Genomic DNA, 15,677 nt, shown 5'->3' with positions numbered 1-15,677 from the left:
ATGTTTATTTCTTCGTTTTCACTGAAGGAAGTTTTCGTCTGAGTATGACTCGTGCAGCGCACTAGATGGCTTAACGCAATTATGGGCTTATGTTTGATTGGACAAATATTATGAAATGCGCTATAAATAAAGTTTGGTTTGATTTGATTTTAAATGTTAACACACGACATGTGCCGGATTCTGTGCCATTGTTAAATGTGTTTTAACTTGCTTATTGTTTTCAATGCTGTAGCCTATTATTATAGCATCAAAGTAGTGGTTGATGCTTGAGTTAAATGTCTGCCCTTTCAAGTCATCTTAGGGTTTCCTATCAGATCATTGAGGGGTCTGTTCGTTGAAATACACCCCAATTATCTTTTGTAAACGTCAAATATACTAGCCTTCGGTAGCCTACAATACCAATTATTATTTATTCTACAGGTGGCTACCAAGAGTGCACTTAAGTTAGTTAAATGAATGCTGGTGTTTCACCTGCTCATCTGGCTGGCTTGGAAGGGAATGTGAATATGATCAAAGCATGTCATATGAGTTGAGAGTTAGCCTGGAATAACAATCAAAGTTATGATTAATTTTTTCCTGCATATTCTTTCCATTCTTCGAATAGGACAACGGAAACTTTTGATTTACCTTATGGGTGCAATGTTTTACAATAGCAGCTATAGTGGAATATGGATTATAGCAACGTTATTGATTGTGGTTATTCCATGGTGATGAACTGATTAGAGATTCTGTCAAATGTCACAACTTAATGTACATCTAATTGGGCAGTCACTTAGCTTATTTGGCTGTTGCAAACTATAATGCATTCACCTTCTCTTATTATGAGTGCACACACAAACACACACACACACACACACACACACACACACACATAAACAAAACACTGTCCCATTTAGGCTGGAGTAAAGTGAAGTGTGCAAATGTGTCTCTCGCTTGTGTTTTTCTTTTAATTAATAATCGATGTACTGTACCAGGAAATTGAAAGGAAGTACCTGCCCAGCAATCGATTTGCTAATGTACTGTCTGACTTTACGAGGTCGGATGTGTGTTCTGGTATAGAAAGATTCCTGTCGTTTTGTGTCATACAGTCCCTGCTTTGGGCTTCAGCTATGCATTGTCATCCCCCTGGGGTCTGGCCTAACCCAACCACAACCATTTTCATTTTGAAAAGTTATTTTCTCCATTAAATCAAGTCTTTGTCTGCCATCAGTAGAGCCTTTAAATACCTGTAGCTGTTCCAAACACCGGATTGATATTTGGAGATCACACTGACTTAAAGCCCCATTTGAAACACTGACAGACAATGATGATTTTTCCATTTGTATTACGCCACCTCTGCGTTTCCAGTGTTATGCAGTCCTCTGGCCGACATGTTGAGCGCCGTGTCTGTGACCTGGCCTGCTCAGGCCTATGCGTTTGGGTATGATTACATTAACACCAGTGGACCTATTCCGTCAGGCGCTCCACACTTTATGACTTTGTCTTCCAGTACTGCATCTGAAGCAGACTGTTGGCTCTCTAGGGCTTTGTTTATAAATATGATTTTGTTGGATGCTTCATGAACCGTGTCGTACCTCTGTGAACAGGAGTGAGTCATGCTGTGTGCCTGACTGTGGGTGTGGCCCTGCGGCAGGTCTGAGACATTCCCCTCTGTGGGCTTAACGAGGTCCAACACAGAGATGAACAAGATACAAGATTCCTTTTATTTCTCACATGTAATGTGTGGTGTACAGTCACAGTGAAATGTTGCTGCTGGCTCCAAGATTAGGCACATTACAGATAAAGTCCAATACTGAAATAACAAATTTACAAATTATACAAGAAGTATTTCTATACATTATAAAGATGAGGTAAGATGGATACCTGTAGTGGTACTGTATATATAGTGGTGCTATATGTTAGAGAGAGTCATTCAGGTGCCAGATAGCTTGCGGAAAGAAGCTCTTCCTGAGTCTCTCCGTGCTCGCCATGTGAATGCGGTATCTTTTCCCTGACCGTAGCAGAGAGAACAGTCCATTGCCTGGGTGGCTGGGGTCTTTCAGGATCCTGTTGGCCCTGATCTTACATCTCCTGGTGTTGATTTTTTCAAGGTGGGGGAGTGCCCCCCCCCCCCCCCCCCAGGTACGTTCAGCTGACCGTATCACTCTCTGTAGCCTTGCGATCCTGAGAGCTGCTGTTCCCGTACCAGGTGGTGATATTCCCAGTCAGGATGCTCTTGATTGTGATGATCAGGATATCCTCTAGAGAGAACGGAGTTCTGAGACATCTCCTCTCTACTGGCTTAACGAAGCTCAACACAGAGATGGTCAGCACATCCTCTAAAGAGCACATTAGAGTGGGGGAGGGCCTGCAGACACATCAGCATGCACTGAAGACCCACAATAGAAACACAGGTCTATGGATGTTGTGCCATGTCCATTGTAAACATGTTGATGGATTGAGGACACTAAACCCTTGGGGTGGTTATGAGGGCTAAAGTATGATACAAATATGAATTATGTAATGATAAGCATGCATTTCAAAGCCAACACCATTTACAAGGGGCGCCTGAGAGACACTGGATCATTCAGAACTCCTAGTGGTGGTAAAACATGTGGGTATCACGCCTGTTCCATAAACCTGTCTACTCTCTGCACCTCCAAAGGTAACACAGGTACCAAAGCGCTGTAAGATTATGCCCATTATTAGACGATCATATTTGATATCTTAATGGAGAACATAACTTTCCCTAGTTTAGAGGTGGTAAGTTGATGTCATTTAAAGGTTAAAGTCCCAATGATCTTCACACATCTGAGTGTGTGAAATTCGTTCTCCACATTTGACCCATCCCCTGGGGGAGCGGTGAGCAGCAGCAGTGCCGCGCTCGGGAATCATTTGGTGATGTAGCCCACCAATTCCAACCCTTGATGCTGAGTGCCAAGCAGGGAGGCAATGGGTACCATTTGGATAGTCTTTGGTATGACTCGGAGGGGGATCGAACTCACGACCTCCCAGTCTCAGGGCGGACACTCTAACCACAAAGCCACTGAGCTGGTGTTTTGAATTGGAAAGTCTGGCACAGCACAGCCCACACATACAAACTACAACCTAAGCAAAACAGTCAAGCTCCAAGAAAACAAATCAATACAACCGCCAGTTTGATAAAGCCCCTAGTGTAGAGACAAGAGGTTTGCCATTTAGACTCTTTATTTTCCAATGCGTGGGCCAACAATCTATGCTTAACTGTACACGTCCAGCCACTGTGACAACACCAATTGGTCTTAATCAATTAAAACACAAATTTCAAACAAAAAACAGACCCTTGCTTTGCTAGGCAGAGTTTTCCAGTAGTCTTGGTGCTTGATAATTGATCCAATATCTGCTAAATATTTGAGCAGTTGGGGAGATGGTAGAACTTATGGGTTGGTTTGGAAGCCAGATAGAGACTGGAAGCTACAGTATGTCCTTCATTAGTGTCATGTGTCCGAGCACAAAAGGAATTTTAAAGAAGTGTTAAACATTTATAAGTCCAGCAACATGAGAGGGGCAGCATTGCTCTGATCTCCCGTTTGACGTACGTTGAAAACCTCACATCATAGGCTTCAAAGATATCAATTAGATAGATAGATAGATAGATAGATAGATAGATAGATAGATAGATTGATAGATACCTATAGATAGATAGATAGATAGATAGATAGTTAGATTGATCCCTGAGGGGAAATTGTTGTGCTATAGCAGTAAGGACAACAACAAGGCACAGTCAGGGACTGATTACAGTAGGTACACAGAATGTAGAAAATATGCAAAATATACCACAAATATACTACAAGGAAATAAGTTCCCCTCAGATGGAATTTCTAACTTCAATTTATACTGTAGTTAGTAAGACAGAAATGTGCCCCTTGTTCTCTTAGGAGTAGGAGTTTAACATAATTTCATGTTCTCTTCTTTTGCAGGATCATGTCTCCAGGAGAGCCGTCTCCCCCATCCTCTGCTGGAGCAGCAGGACCGAGGAGAGGCCAGCGCAGGCCGGCCGCTCCCCATCCAGCCCTGCATGAGCCACTCTGCCTCCTGGAGCTCCCTGGCCTCCAGCTCTCAGGCCGGAGACTTGGAGACGGAGCGTGACTCTGGTGAGTCTCACATACTGGGTTCTGACCTGGTTAAACAGCCTTTTAACACCAACATCACAGCATCGACTTTAAGGCAGATTGACACAGAATGTCAGTTCCCCGCGGGCATTTGAATGTGTGACAACTCGTCATCAATTAGAGAGTAGTGTTTATGTCTGATAATGAGGCAGTCTATCATCTGTCCAGCATGGCCACCATTAGCAGGACAGCTGGACATCTGTGATCAGCACAGGAGACAGAGATCAGTCATTGATATCCATGTCAACAAGGGGATTTGTGAGAAAGGTTTTTCTAAGTTGATGAAATAACCATATCAGCAAATCGCTCTCTCGCTGCTGAGTGCTTAGAGGAAGGCATCAATAGTAATGCATTTACATCTCCTTATTATGCTGTTTTGGTGATTTTTGAAATCAATAATCTGAAATAAAGTGGAGAGATGTCAGAACAGTGTGTCTGGTAGACCTAATAAGCAGATTAATTGTATTCCCTTTATACTGAAGGGCAGTTTAGACATTTTCTCATGATGGTGACCTTCCTGGCTGTAGTATTTAGGTGTTCTTTGTTAATGCGCACACATAGCCTACAATTATGTGTTGACAAAGTTCCCATGTTGTAGTTATTACATTCTCCTAGGCCAGATACCATAAACCATCATATAACGTGCAAGCATGAACATTGCAGGTACCAGTAATCATTTGTGTCAAGGTTCTGTCAGAGAATGTTATTAAGAAGGTGGTCTAATAATCGACTTTCCCCAGTGTTAAAGCCAGTGTTGGCCTGTAATGACCAGCAGAACCACAAGATGGCAGTATTACTTTGGATGAAACATCCCACTGTGGTGTGGCGCTGCCATTTGACCTACATCTGAGAATTTAACAGGCAAAAATGGTGATTCTTTTTTTTTTTAAGTCACCTTTTAAAAGCTAGTTATTTATTTATCTCTTGGCCCAGAAGCAGGGGAAGGTTGCTGAGTGAATTGTACCAGGGAGTTGTTGCCATGCGCAGCATTTCCCACCTGTCCTCCAGAAATACCACAGAGGAGAGGCCTGCAGAGCTGCGAGGAAGCAGATGGTATTTACGTCTCTGACTCCAGACCGCGGACCACAGACAGAGACAGAGACGCAGAGTGACCCTCAGACATGAACTGGAGCAATGAGTAATTGGACCATATCGGTGTTGCCGATTAGATATGCCCACGGACAGGACATTATCATGCTATCAATTATGAAACTGTGAGATAGCCTACAACAGGACTACACCTCCCATGGTTAGCCACGTGATGGCCTTCTGATTGCGCCATCCTGCTCTGCGCCAATGACATTAAGATACGATCAATGACCTTGCAGGCAAACCATTGGTTTTACTCTCTATAAAAGCAGCACTTAATACAGGTCTATCATTGTGACATAGTTTGTTGTTGCAGGATGTGATGATAATAATACAATGGAGGTGAAGGGATGTAGTGTGAAAAAAGGATTGAAATTGTTTGTGACGTGTCTCCTTTCTATGGAGAGTAGGCCTATAGGCTAATAAATAAACTGGTAACAAAATATGTGATACTATGCAGGTGATTTAAAATAGTCACATAGAAATAATTTAATGAGAGGTAGGCAACTTCTCTGGAGTAGGCCTATTCTCTAACTTCAGCATGCATGGTTAACTCCCTTTGAATGATGAGTAATATACACTGCAGCAAATTATGTTTTGTTTATCCTGCCTTGTGTAGAAACCTCAGCATGAAACCGCCCCCCTCATAGCTCCAGCCAGGCTTGTCATAGGACCCAATGGGATCACGCCAAGATTTTGTGTCTGAAGAATTGCCCCTAACAGCTCTCAATCAGTCTTAGGCCTATTGATCAGCATACTGTAACCTTTAAGGAAAAGTCAATATGTGTTGCCTATTTATTAAAAAGAAAAAATAATTCATAGGCTAATTTAGTAGTGTAGGCTACCTTTTTCCATTATATTAGCTAGGCCACTGCGTTGGTAGGCAAATAGTCGGCCTAGCCTGGTTGAAGGAGCAAACGACCGCACAATGAAAAATCAATGTCCCCATGTCGAGAGTGATTTGCTCATGACGCTATCCATTTCCGTGTTGATAAGAGCAGTTCCCTGTAATTTCTACAAGGAACAGGTCATTTATGGAGAGTCGATAATTCCTCACTTTCACCCGAAGGGCTGGACGGTCCAACGCAGGACCTCCCCTCCAGTGAGTTACCATGACAACAGCCAGGGATGGGGAGCGCGCGTGCGGTGCCAGTACGGCGCTGGGCTGCTTTGCGCATCGCTCCACACAGACCGCTGGGCACGGATGGGCCGCGATAACACCTACGCAATCCCACCATAGTTTCCCATGTATTCTGTAATTTTGCTTTTCGAAATACGGAACCTAATTGTTTACTCTGGAAGCGGCACGATGGTGCACCACTCTGGATCCATTCAGTCCTTCAAACAGCAAAAAGGTTTGTATTGTAGTTACGGGTTTGTTCGTTTCGTTGGCCATATCGTAGCCTACCTTTAGAATGCGATAGTCATGCACACTTTTGGTACCTTGTTTATAGTTTGTAAATTGTGTTTTGGAACACCGTATGTTGGCTATGACACGCTATCATAAACCCTGCATTGTGACGTAGAGTTCGTCCTGCACCCAAATGACGAAACTGTATTTTTAAGAAATGTGACAGCTCTGTATTGATTAATTGTGATGAACCAGTGCGATGCTATCATGGACACATTTTTATTAGGCTACCAATAATTTATTTGGCTGCTGTTGTCTGTTATAGCAGTTCACAGCAGAACAGTGAGGAGTATACTATAGCGAAGAGTATTTCTTATGCCCCTGCAAAAAAAAGTCACTATAGGCTATATTGACCAGAACGATCAGAATAGGCTAGTATTTCTATATTTCTATTATAAAGTCAGTTTAGTGTATTTCTAGTGTTAGGAAATATTCACAGGGTTTTAGACTTTATAGAGTGGAGTGTTTGGAAATGGACTATGGGTGTAGCCAATAACTGGGGATTTGTTTTGAAAGTTATCACATGTGGAATCGCAAACCCATTGGTAGGCTACATTTTATTCGAATTTTTGAATTGTATTTTTATGTTATTTTATTTTACCTTTATTTATCCAGGGGAGTCCACTGAGACCAATGTGCCCTGGTTACACTGCATATACTGCATAAAACATAAAACATTAATCCACAGCAGAGATACCAGATTAGGGTATCCCACTAAATCGTGCATCATCGTGTAACACGGCATATCCTGTAAAGTGGTCTTTGTGTAATATAGCACTGTGAAAGTAGCACCACTCAGCCTATTATTGGCACTGCTGGTAATTCAATGATCCTAGTAGCCTTTGCAATCTAATGGGAAATATGTTTTAAAGGCAATGTGAGATGCAGCATTCTGTAGCCTCTTCTTTATGTGTGTCCCCTAACACTGTGTGCATGTTTTGAGTGGAAACTGACAAAACAGAGCTTTTACCAGACACAACTCAGTCCAACAGCAGGCCTACATATTATGTCTGACAGGTGGCCTGGTGGCCAGGTGGTCTGTCTTCTGTAGCTTAGCCTACAGATTCTGTCTGTTATCTTCAGTAGCATATACAGGTTAGCCTACAGATTCTGTCTGTTATCTTTAGAATAGCCTACAGATTCTGTCTGTTATCTGTCTTCAGTAGCATAGCCTACAGATTCTGTCTGTTATCATCAGTAGCATACTGTAACCTACAGATTATTTCTGTTATCATCAGTAGCATACTGTAACCTACAGATTCTGTCTGTTATCATCAGTAGCATACTGTAACCTACAGATTTGTCCTGTCATTTGGGGCCCTTGCATTCTCCCACCCCCTTTTCTGTGTGCACTATTTCTGTCAAAATATAGTTCGCCTAGATTCATAGCCATTGCTGGTCTGGCTCAGCACTTCAGAGATGTAGTTTTACAGAGGTCTAGTTTTTAATTAAATTATTGCCAAACTTGGTACATTTGACTCTTTAAGTGTGGATAATGCCAAAACAGGTATTAATTAATCAGTTTCTGCTCCAGAGCAGGCACATTTTAGGCTACTGCTAATATTGATTCTGGCTCTCTAAAATCAGCAGCAGTACTCAAATGATTTTAGTTACTTATTCATGTCCCTGCTGCTCATACCTTAATCCAGAAAGTGCTCCTTTGATGATAGCTGATGGCTGGTGTTCTTCAGCTGATGAGGTATAGTGATGCTTCTGGGAAGTAATGATGGCGAATGGAAATGCTGATAGCATAATTGATATGTCTCTAGCGTGTCAGTGTTAGAGACCAGTTCCTCAGTCTGTGTGGGTAGAACACCTACAATTACTGTACAGCACACCGGGGTGGTTGAGACAGCAAACTGGAGACTGTCAAATCAATGCTTTTACTCACTAAGTAAATGGTAAATAAACTGCACTTATATAGCGCTTTTCCACCTTAGCGGCACTCAAAGCACTTTACAATGGCCTCTCATTCACCCATTCACACACACATTCACACACCAATGGCTGCCATGCAAGGTGCAAACCTGCTCATTGGGAGCAATTTGGGGTTAGGTGTCTTGCTCAAGGACACTTCGACATGTGGACAGTCGGAGCTGGGATTCGAACCACTGACCCTTCCATCATTGAACGACCCGCTCTACCAACTGAGCTACAGTCGCCCCTCACAAGCTGTTGTATATCCTTTATTGACACTTAATATCTCAGTTCAGGTGTTGTACTGTAACTCGTCAGTCTGTTTGAGGGAACTCAATATCAAATATTGTTATTGGCTGTGTGTGTGTGTGTATGTGTGTGGGTGTGTGATGTGTGTGTGTGAGGGTGTGTGTGCATGTATGCGTGTGTGTGTGTGTGTATGCGTGTGTGTGTGTGTGTGTGTGTGTGCGTGTGTGTGTGTGTGTGTGTTTGTGTGGGTGTGTGTGTGTTCAGTGAAGGTCTGCCTGAGCCTTTGATTGCAACCCCCTTAACCACAGATAGGTCACCTGTCCTCTTCCTTCCTAGGGGTAATGATTAAGACTTTCACCTCCCTGATAGATGTAGATTCTCTCCAGATGTTTTTTTTAATGTGATTCCTGAACATTTTTTTGGTAAAATGTTATCTTTTTTGGCATATTGCTTGGCTAGCCTGCTGTAGTGTTAGGCTGTGTTATAGCTAAGTGTTATACAGTAGGCTGTGATTGTAAATTCTTGGTAGCCAATTATGAACAGAAAGCACACAAGCTCTGACAGGTAATCCAGAGTGAATGTGATTTACTGTACCTCACATTTCACTTGACTGACAAATAACAGTGGTGTGTTACAGTAACATGAAGTCATGTTCAAGAAACCAATATCCTCCTTTGAATATGAGATTGAAGTAGGGGCAGTTCATCCACAGAGGGTAGAGGCCCCAGCGGCTTTGCAGAAAATCCTCTGACTTAGTAATAATCCCACGCAATCAAACAGCGTCAGAAGACAGTTTGGTGCAAGAGGAAAAGAAGGAGCGACAGACAGTGAAATTGAAAGGGCATATGAAAGATGTTTAATCCGCTGAAATGATGCAGTATGGAGTTTCTGTCAGGACTTGTGTAATGCAGTCCTGAACTCTGTAAACCATGGTAACAGTGCCATCTGCTCAGAGATGTGTCCATGGCTACACCTTGCAATGTGTGACGGTTGACCTCTCACCCTGGAGGATCAATAGAATTACTAATATGCAAATTATTGTATTCTGACAAGATAACTTTGGATGTTTTGTCAGCATCTACAGTTGAGTTCCCTGCTGTTCTCTAAGTTATCTTTAAGAGATTTGGTGCTTTCTGAAACTATCATTACCTCCACCACAGCGACGAGAGGTAATGTTTTCTGTGCCGTGTTTGTTCCTCCGTCCATCCGTCCGTCTGTCCACCTGTTAGCAGTATTACGCAAAAACTTCCAGACAGATTTTCCTCAAACTTGGCGGAAGGGTGGAGCATGGGCCAACTAAGAACCCATTCAATTCTGGAGTGGATGCGAATCACGGCGGGTCCACAAGCCGCCCAAACAAGGCCAGGCATTTGCTGCCATTCATTTTTTGGACCAGGATTACTCAAAAACTACCAGACTGATTTTCATGAAACTCGGTGGAGGTTGGAGGTTGTAGCATGGGCCAACTTAGAACCCATTCAATTCAATTATGTAGCGGATGCGAATCACAGGGCGGATCCACAAGACGCCCAAACACGGCTGGGCTGGACATTCTTCTCCATTCATTTTTTGGGCTAGGATTACACAAAAACTACCTGACCACTTTTCATGACACTCGGCAGAGGGGTGTAGCATGGGCCAATTTCGAGCCCATTAAATTTTGGAGCAGATCAAACACTCTGGAGCGGATCAGACTTCAGGCTCCAGAGCGAAAAATTCCTCCCATTCATTGTCAATGGGAGTAATTGAAACGGCCATATCTCGACATGGGAGGGTCGCAGAGACATGGGGTTTGGACTGGCATAAAGCTTTCGACCTATCAAACGCAGCAATACCAAACATGTCCTGCTTGCACACACGTGCGCACACACAGAGACACAAAATGCATTCATGGGCAGAGGTCTGTGCTCTCTGAGCACCATTTCTAGTTGTCCATATGTCTTTGGCTCTGAACATTCAAATCAATAGGACTTAATGATTGCTATTTTCTATGTAATTAGTTGAACAATACTAGGTACAGTATATACCCTACCTTAAAGGCTTTTTACATGTGCCATTTTCTTCAGCTCTCCAAAGATGCGCTCTGTTGAACTCAACACACGGGGTGCGTTAAGTAGCTGAGCGCTCAGTCAGCGATCAGTGATCAGAATTCAACGGGTTGCTCAATTACACTCTAACTGAGCTGCTCAGGGAACAAGTGAGCAGTTTTGAACTACAGTATGATCTGTTTGAGCCAAACACCACGTCATAATCATCATCACTGAATAAAAAAATAAAATAAAGATGGATGCCAAAAGGATGCTGGTACGCCTGTCGGATGGCAAAATAAATGCATCCGTTTTTGTAACCGAAGAAGAACTTTAAGTGAAGGTAAATACATAACGTTACATCTCGCCATTTGGACCTACTTTAGCTATAGTGGCAGAAAGACAACAGGTGGTGATTAAAGTTCCCGTCCCCTAGCAACTCAGCGCTGTTAGAGCAGACCGTTAAGTGTGAAAAAAAAAAACGCTCAGAGTGAGCATTCGCTCACTGAACACTCAGCTACTTAACGCACCCACTGTTTTCTTTAGATATGTTTCCATGCGGGGGATTAAAGACACTAATTGCTTAGGAAACGTTTCTCCAGGAGAAGTTCCAGGCCTCACATCATCAGCCTCTCTAAGCACTGATCTGGTACAGCAGAGTACTTTTTGCATTTTCTCTTTCTTTCTTTCTTTCTTTCTTTCTTTCTTTCTTTCTTTCTTTCTTTCTTTCTTTCTTTCTTTCTTTCTTTCTTTCTTTCTTTCTTTCTTTCTTTCTTTCTTTCTTTCTTTCTTTCTTTCTTTGTCCCTGAACTCTGGAGTTGGGCTCCCCTCATGTGCACTGTGCTGTGCACGGTGCCTGCGGAGTAGACGATAGTGTCTGTGTGTCCTATAAAAAGATCCTGGTGGGGAGAGTTCTTCTCAGGGCGGTGATGCTGAGGACAGGCTGAGGCTGAAAACTGATGAATAATTGAGGGCACGGTATGCGAGGAAACAGGAAGGACCTATCGGAAAGAGCCCACTGTCCTGAATTCTCTGCTAAGTATTCCTATCTGCAACACCCAGGGAAAAAAAACTCTCTCCCCATAACATTTGTCTCAGCCTTCTTACTGAAGCTCTGCGGGAAAAAAAATCATGCTTCAATTGTGGCATCATTTGATCTCTCTTCAGATATCTGATGCTTTGTGTTTGCAGTAGGGCCAAGTGATGTTGGCACTTACTGTGTGTGAGTGAATGTGTGATTCAAGAATCTATGCATTAATGATTCCCTTCTTACTGTTGGTGATTCGTTTCCACTCATTATAGACTCACATGTCATTACTGACAACATACAATAGCCAAGCGATACCAGACTTTGGAGATCTCCGCCTCCAAAAGTCTGGAGACATCTCCATTGAAAATCGTTGCTAACGCTGAAAATCGATGCTATCAATCAGAGCCACTGTCTACATCTCCAATAGGGTGAAGGACCCGCCTTACCAGAAATTATGTTATCCCCCTATCTTCGTCCCTAACTGGAGAGGAAAATCAAAACAAAACAATTCAAAACATTCACTGCCTCACTACGAAGGACCACTCTAAAGACATTGGATTGGTTCTGCCATGCAGGTTTTTTTTCAATCTTTCAATTGTTTCTAGCCACTTTTAGCAATGAAGTCTGGACGAATGTCATCAGTCTGTCATAAGAAATCTGGACGAATGTCATCAGTCAGAGACAGCGTTTAGAGACTGACTTGTGAGTCTATGGACAACACTTATGGGATTTGCTTTCGTTTTAAGTGAATTTTGATTGACCTACAACAAAAGCAAGATTGAGCCCCCCCCCGGGCTAAATCACATCCTACTTTATATATTTCTAAACACATATTGTGTAAAAAATAAAAATGTTTGCCCACACACACTACATAACACACAATACACAAAAATCCTTTTAAACTCACATCACAAGACTCTTATGGGCAAACTGCCCAGGAAAGATCCAAATCCTGGATCAGGACCTGCTCCGAAGCTCTGCCAGCTTCCCTCTGACAAGACAGCTTGAGTGTGTGTGTGTGTGTGTGTGTGTGTGTGTGTGTGTGTGTGTGTGTGTACATGTGTGTGTGTGTGTGTGTGTGTGTGTGTGTGTGGTGTGTGTGTGTGTGTGTGTGTGTGTGTACATGTGTGTGTGTGTGTGTGTGTTTACATGTGTGTGTGTGTGTGTGTGTGTGTGTGTGTGTGTGTGTGTGTGTGTGTGTGTGTAAGAATGTGAGTGTTTGTGTCAGGGTGTGCTGGCTGCTGGTGGCCTCTGTCTTGCTGATGTTCATATCTAGGTGTTTTTCCCCCACCACCACACAGCTGTCACACTGCTTATCTCCCTCATAAGACTCTTAAATACGCTGGCTGACCTCCCCACCATGTCCTACTCATCGTACTGCACATGCAGGCACACACACACACACGCAGGCACACACACACACACACACACACACACACACACACATATAGGATTAATTTTCTTCACACACACAGACACAAACACACACACATATATGATAAATTTTCTCCCGAACTGAACCAGTTTTAGCCAGCTCTCTAGCCCATAGTGAGAATAAAAGCAGGATTGCACATTAGATGACCCTATTATTGATTTATTTATTAGTTATGTACATTGTATTTACAATGCAATGTCTTCAAAATGTACCACAGTTAGCCTACTGGTTGGTTAAGGGTTCAGGCAGACACCCTGCATATGAAACAGTCAAGTGCAATGTTTTTAGCTGGCCAGTGCTCGTCCATAACCAATCTCCTGACCCCACGTCGCTGTAGAGTGGTTAAATGAAGGGTTGGCTGTTGGTATTTCTGCAACTCTATGTTGAATTTCCATGGAGTCATTAGGGATCGCTGAGCCAGGCCCCTGTAGGGCCATTACGACCCAGGTGCCTCTCTGACTGAACACCTCCGACATGCTGAGACAAGTGCGGGTCTGCTGGGATCACGTAGGTGTAACTAAAAAGCTTTTGATAATTATTTTGTGTCATACTGTAAGCCAGCTGTGTCTGCTCACTGATCACTTTTATTCAATTCAATACAGTACGATTTATTGGGTGAACAATATTGCCAAAGCGTCAAGAAAAATACAATTCAATAATGGCATGACAAAACAATTAAGTAAACTAACAGATAAATAGGTCATAAAATAGGTAAATAAAGATACAATTAACAAAAATAATGCAAAATCAAATGTAGGAAATAGTATGTAAAATAAATAAATACATAAACGAACAAGCAAAATAGGTCATAAAATAGGTCAATAAAGAGACAATTATCAAAAATGAAAATGTATCATTCACAAAATCAAATGTATCAAATGGCATGTAAAATAAATACATGAACGAACAAACAAACAAAAAAGATCCACATGAAGTAGAGGAATGAGTAATGCCTGTGAGAAAATAAAATGAGTAAATGAGTGTGAGCTGTGAGGAGATTGTTACAGTATGTGTTGTTGTGCTGGTTTTCTCTTAGGCTAGGACATGCACTCACATAACTTGCATTTTATTTTAATTCGTTTTATTTATTTATTATTCAATAAGGCAGTGTTTGCTGCTATGGCCAAAAAACATGAACCCCAGGAAACATTCTTTATGACAGGAGGGCCACTACAGCTTAAGGTGAATTATCACTGGTCATTCATGAGGCCTCTGTCTATGAGAACACCGGTTTAGAAATGCTGGTGGAAATGTCATTTGAACAAGCCCTATTATATAATAGGGTCCGGTAAGTCTCCCAGTGGTTAGAGTATCCGACCAGGGACTGAAAGGCTCACAACTGTAAGTCGCTTTCGATAAAAGCGTGTGCTTAGCATTGCAATAGCCTAGTGTAGTTTATTTAGGTATTTTGTACACGCTGACGGCTTTACTGTATAGTGCTGCAGTGCAGCTGTGGACTGTAAAGTAGTAAGTAAGTAAAGTAAAGTAAAGTAGTAAGTGTGCAGATGCTGCCACTGTAATTAGGCCCTGATCAGCTATGCTTTATGCTCTCCCTGCACACAAATGAGCACACACACATAATACTGTACGGTATACAGTATGCACACACACACACACACACACACATTGAATAGAACCAGCAGTTCTATTGATGGACAGTACACAGAAAATACACATCATTATATCTGTGTTAGAAGTGCCCTCAAATGCTTCATTTGGCAAGCTAATCAGCATTTGTAAATGGGTAGCCAAGCAAAACTTTAATTTGCTTTTTTCGACTGCAACAAAAATATTTAGTTTTAGCCATCAAAGAATTACAATCCCTGCAGTTATTTTAGTTTCTCAATTATTCACGTGAGGATTCTTGTGAGGAAATAAACGGCACGACTAGAGGCTCCCCTGGGTCTGGTGTAGCTAAAATGGGTCTCTTTCACCCAACCGCACCGGGAAACTCTATTGAAATCAACGTTGTGAGGCAGAAATGACTTATTGCCGCCCCGTACAGCACAGGGGCCCCAAGGATATGAGGGATGGGAGGAGAAAAGCATTATAATGCGGCTGAGCACTGCGGAAGGTCGTTGGGAGAATTCATCACCAGGGCCAAGGAGGAGTCACGTTCTCGCAGTTGCGTGAGAGGCGAGAGTGAAAATGAGAGTGCTTTTCACGAAAGAGGGGCTCAGGGTAGAATAATGGGGAAGGTCAAGTCAAGGTCAGGTATAAAGATTAAAGCTGTCCATTCATTATGATCCCTAGCTTCGCTAGTTCTCTTCACACACTGCTTAATTTGCTATGTTATCGCTGTACCCGGTAATCGAAATAAGACGAAATAAGCCTGAAATAAGCCTTATTCACACACCGGCTCCCTCCTCGGTTTTATACCATGCCTCTG

At 42.5% G+C, this 15,677-nt stretch overlaps 1 protein-coding gene across 1 annotated transcript in view; it reads left to right on the top strand.

The window, feature by feature from the left end:
• Positions 1-6,528: 6,528 nt before the first annotated feature.
• Positions 6,529-15,677, top strand: part of ano3 (anoctamin 3) — a gene marked incomplete at both ends in the record, with an annotated part of 30,328 nt that continues 21,179 nt past the window's right edge. The window contains one exon of the mRNA XM_084452888.1: positions 6,529-6,574. Within this exon, the coding sequence (XP_084309014.1) occupies positions 6,529-6,574 (46 nt within the window). The remainder of the gene's footprint in view (positions 6,575-15,677) is intronic.

Source organism: Borostomias antarcticus (genome assembly GCF_949987555.1).
Source record: "Borostomias antarcticus genome assembly, chromosome: 18".
NCBI classification, from domain to species: Eukaryota; Metazoa; Chordata; class Actinopteri; order Stomiiformes; family Stomiidae; genus Borostomias; species Borostomias antarcticus.
Note: the sequence above shows the minus strand (reverse complement) of the source record. Positions and strands in the feature narration are given on the sequence as shown.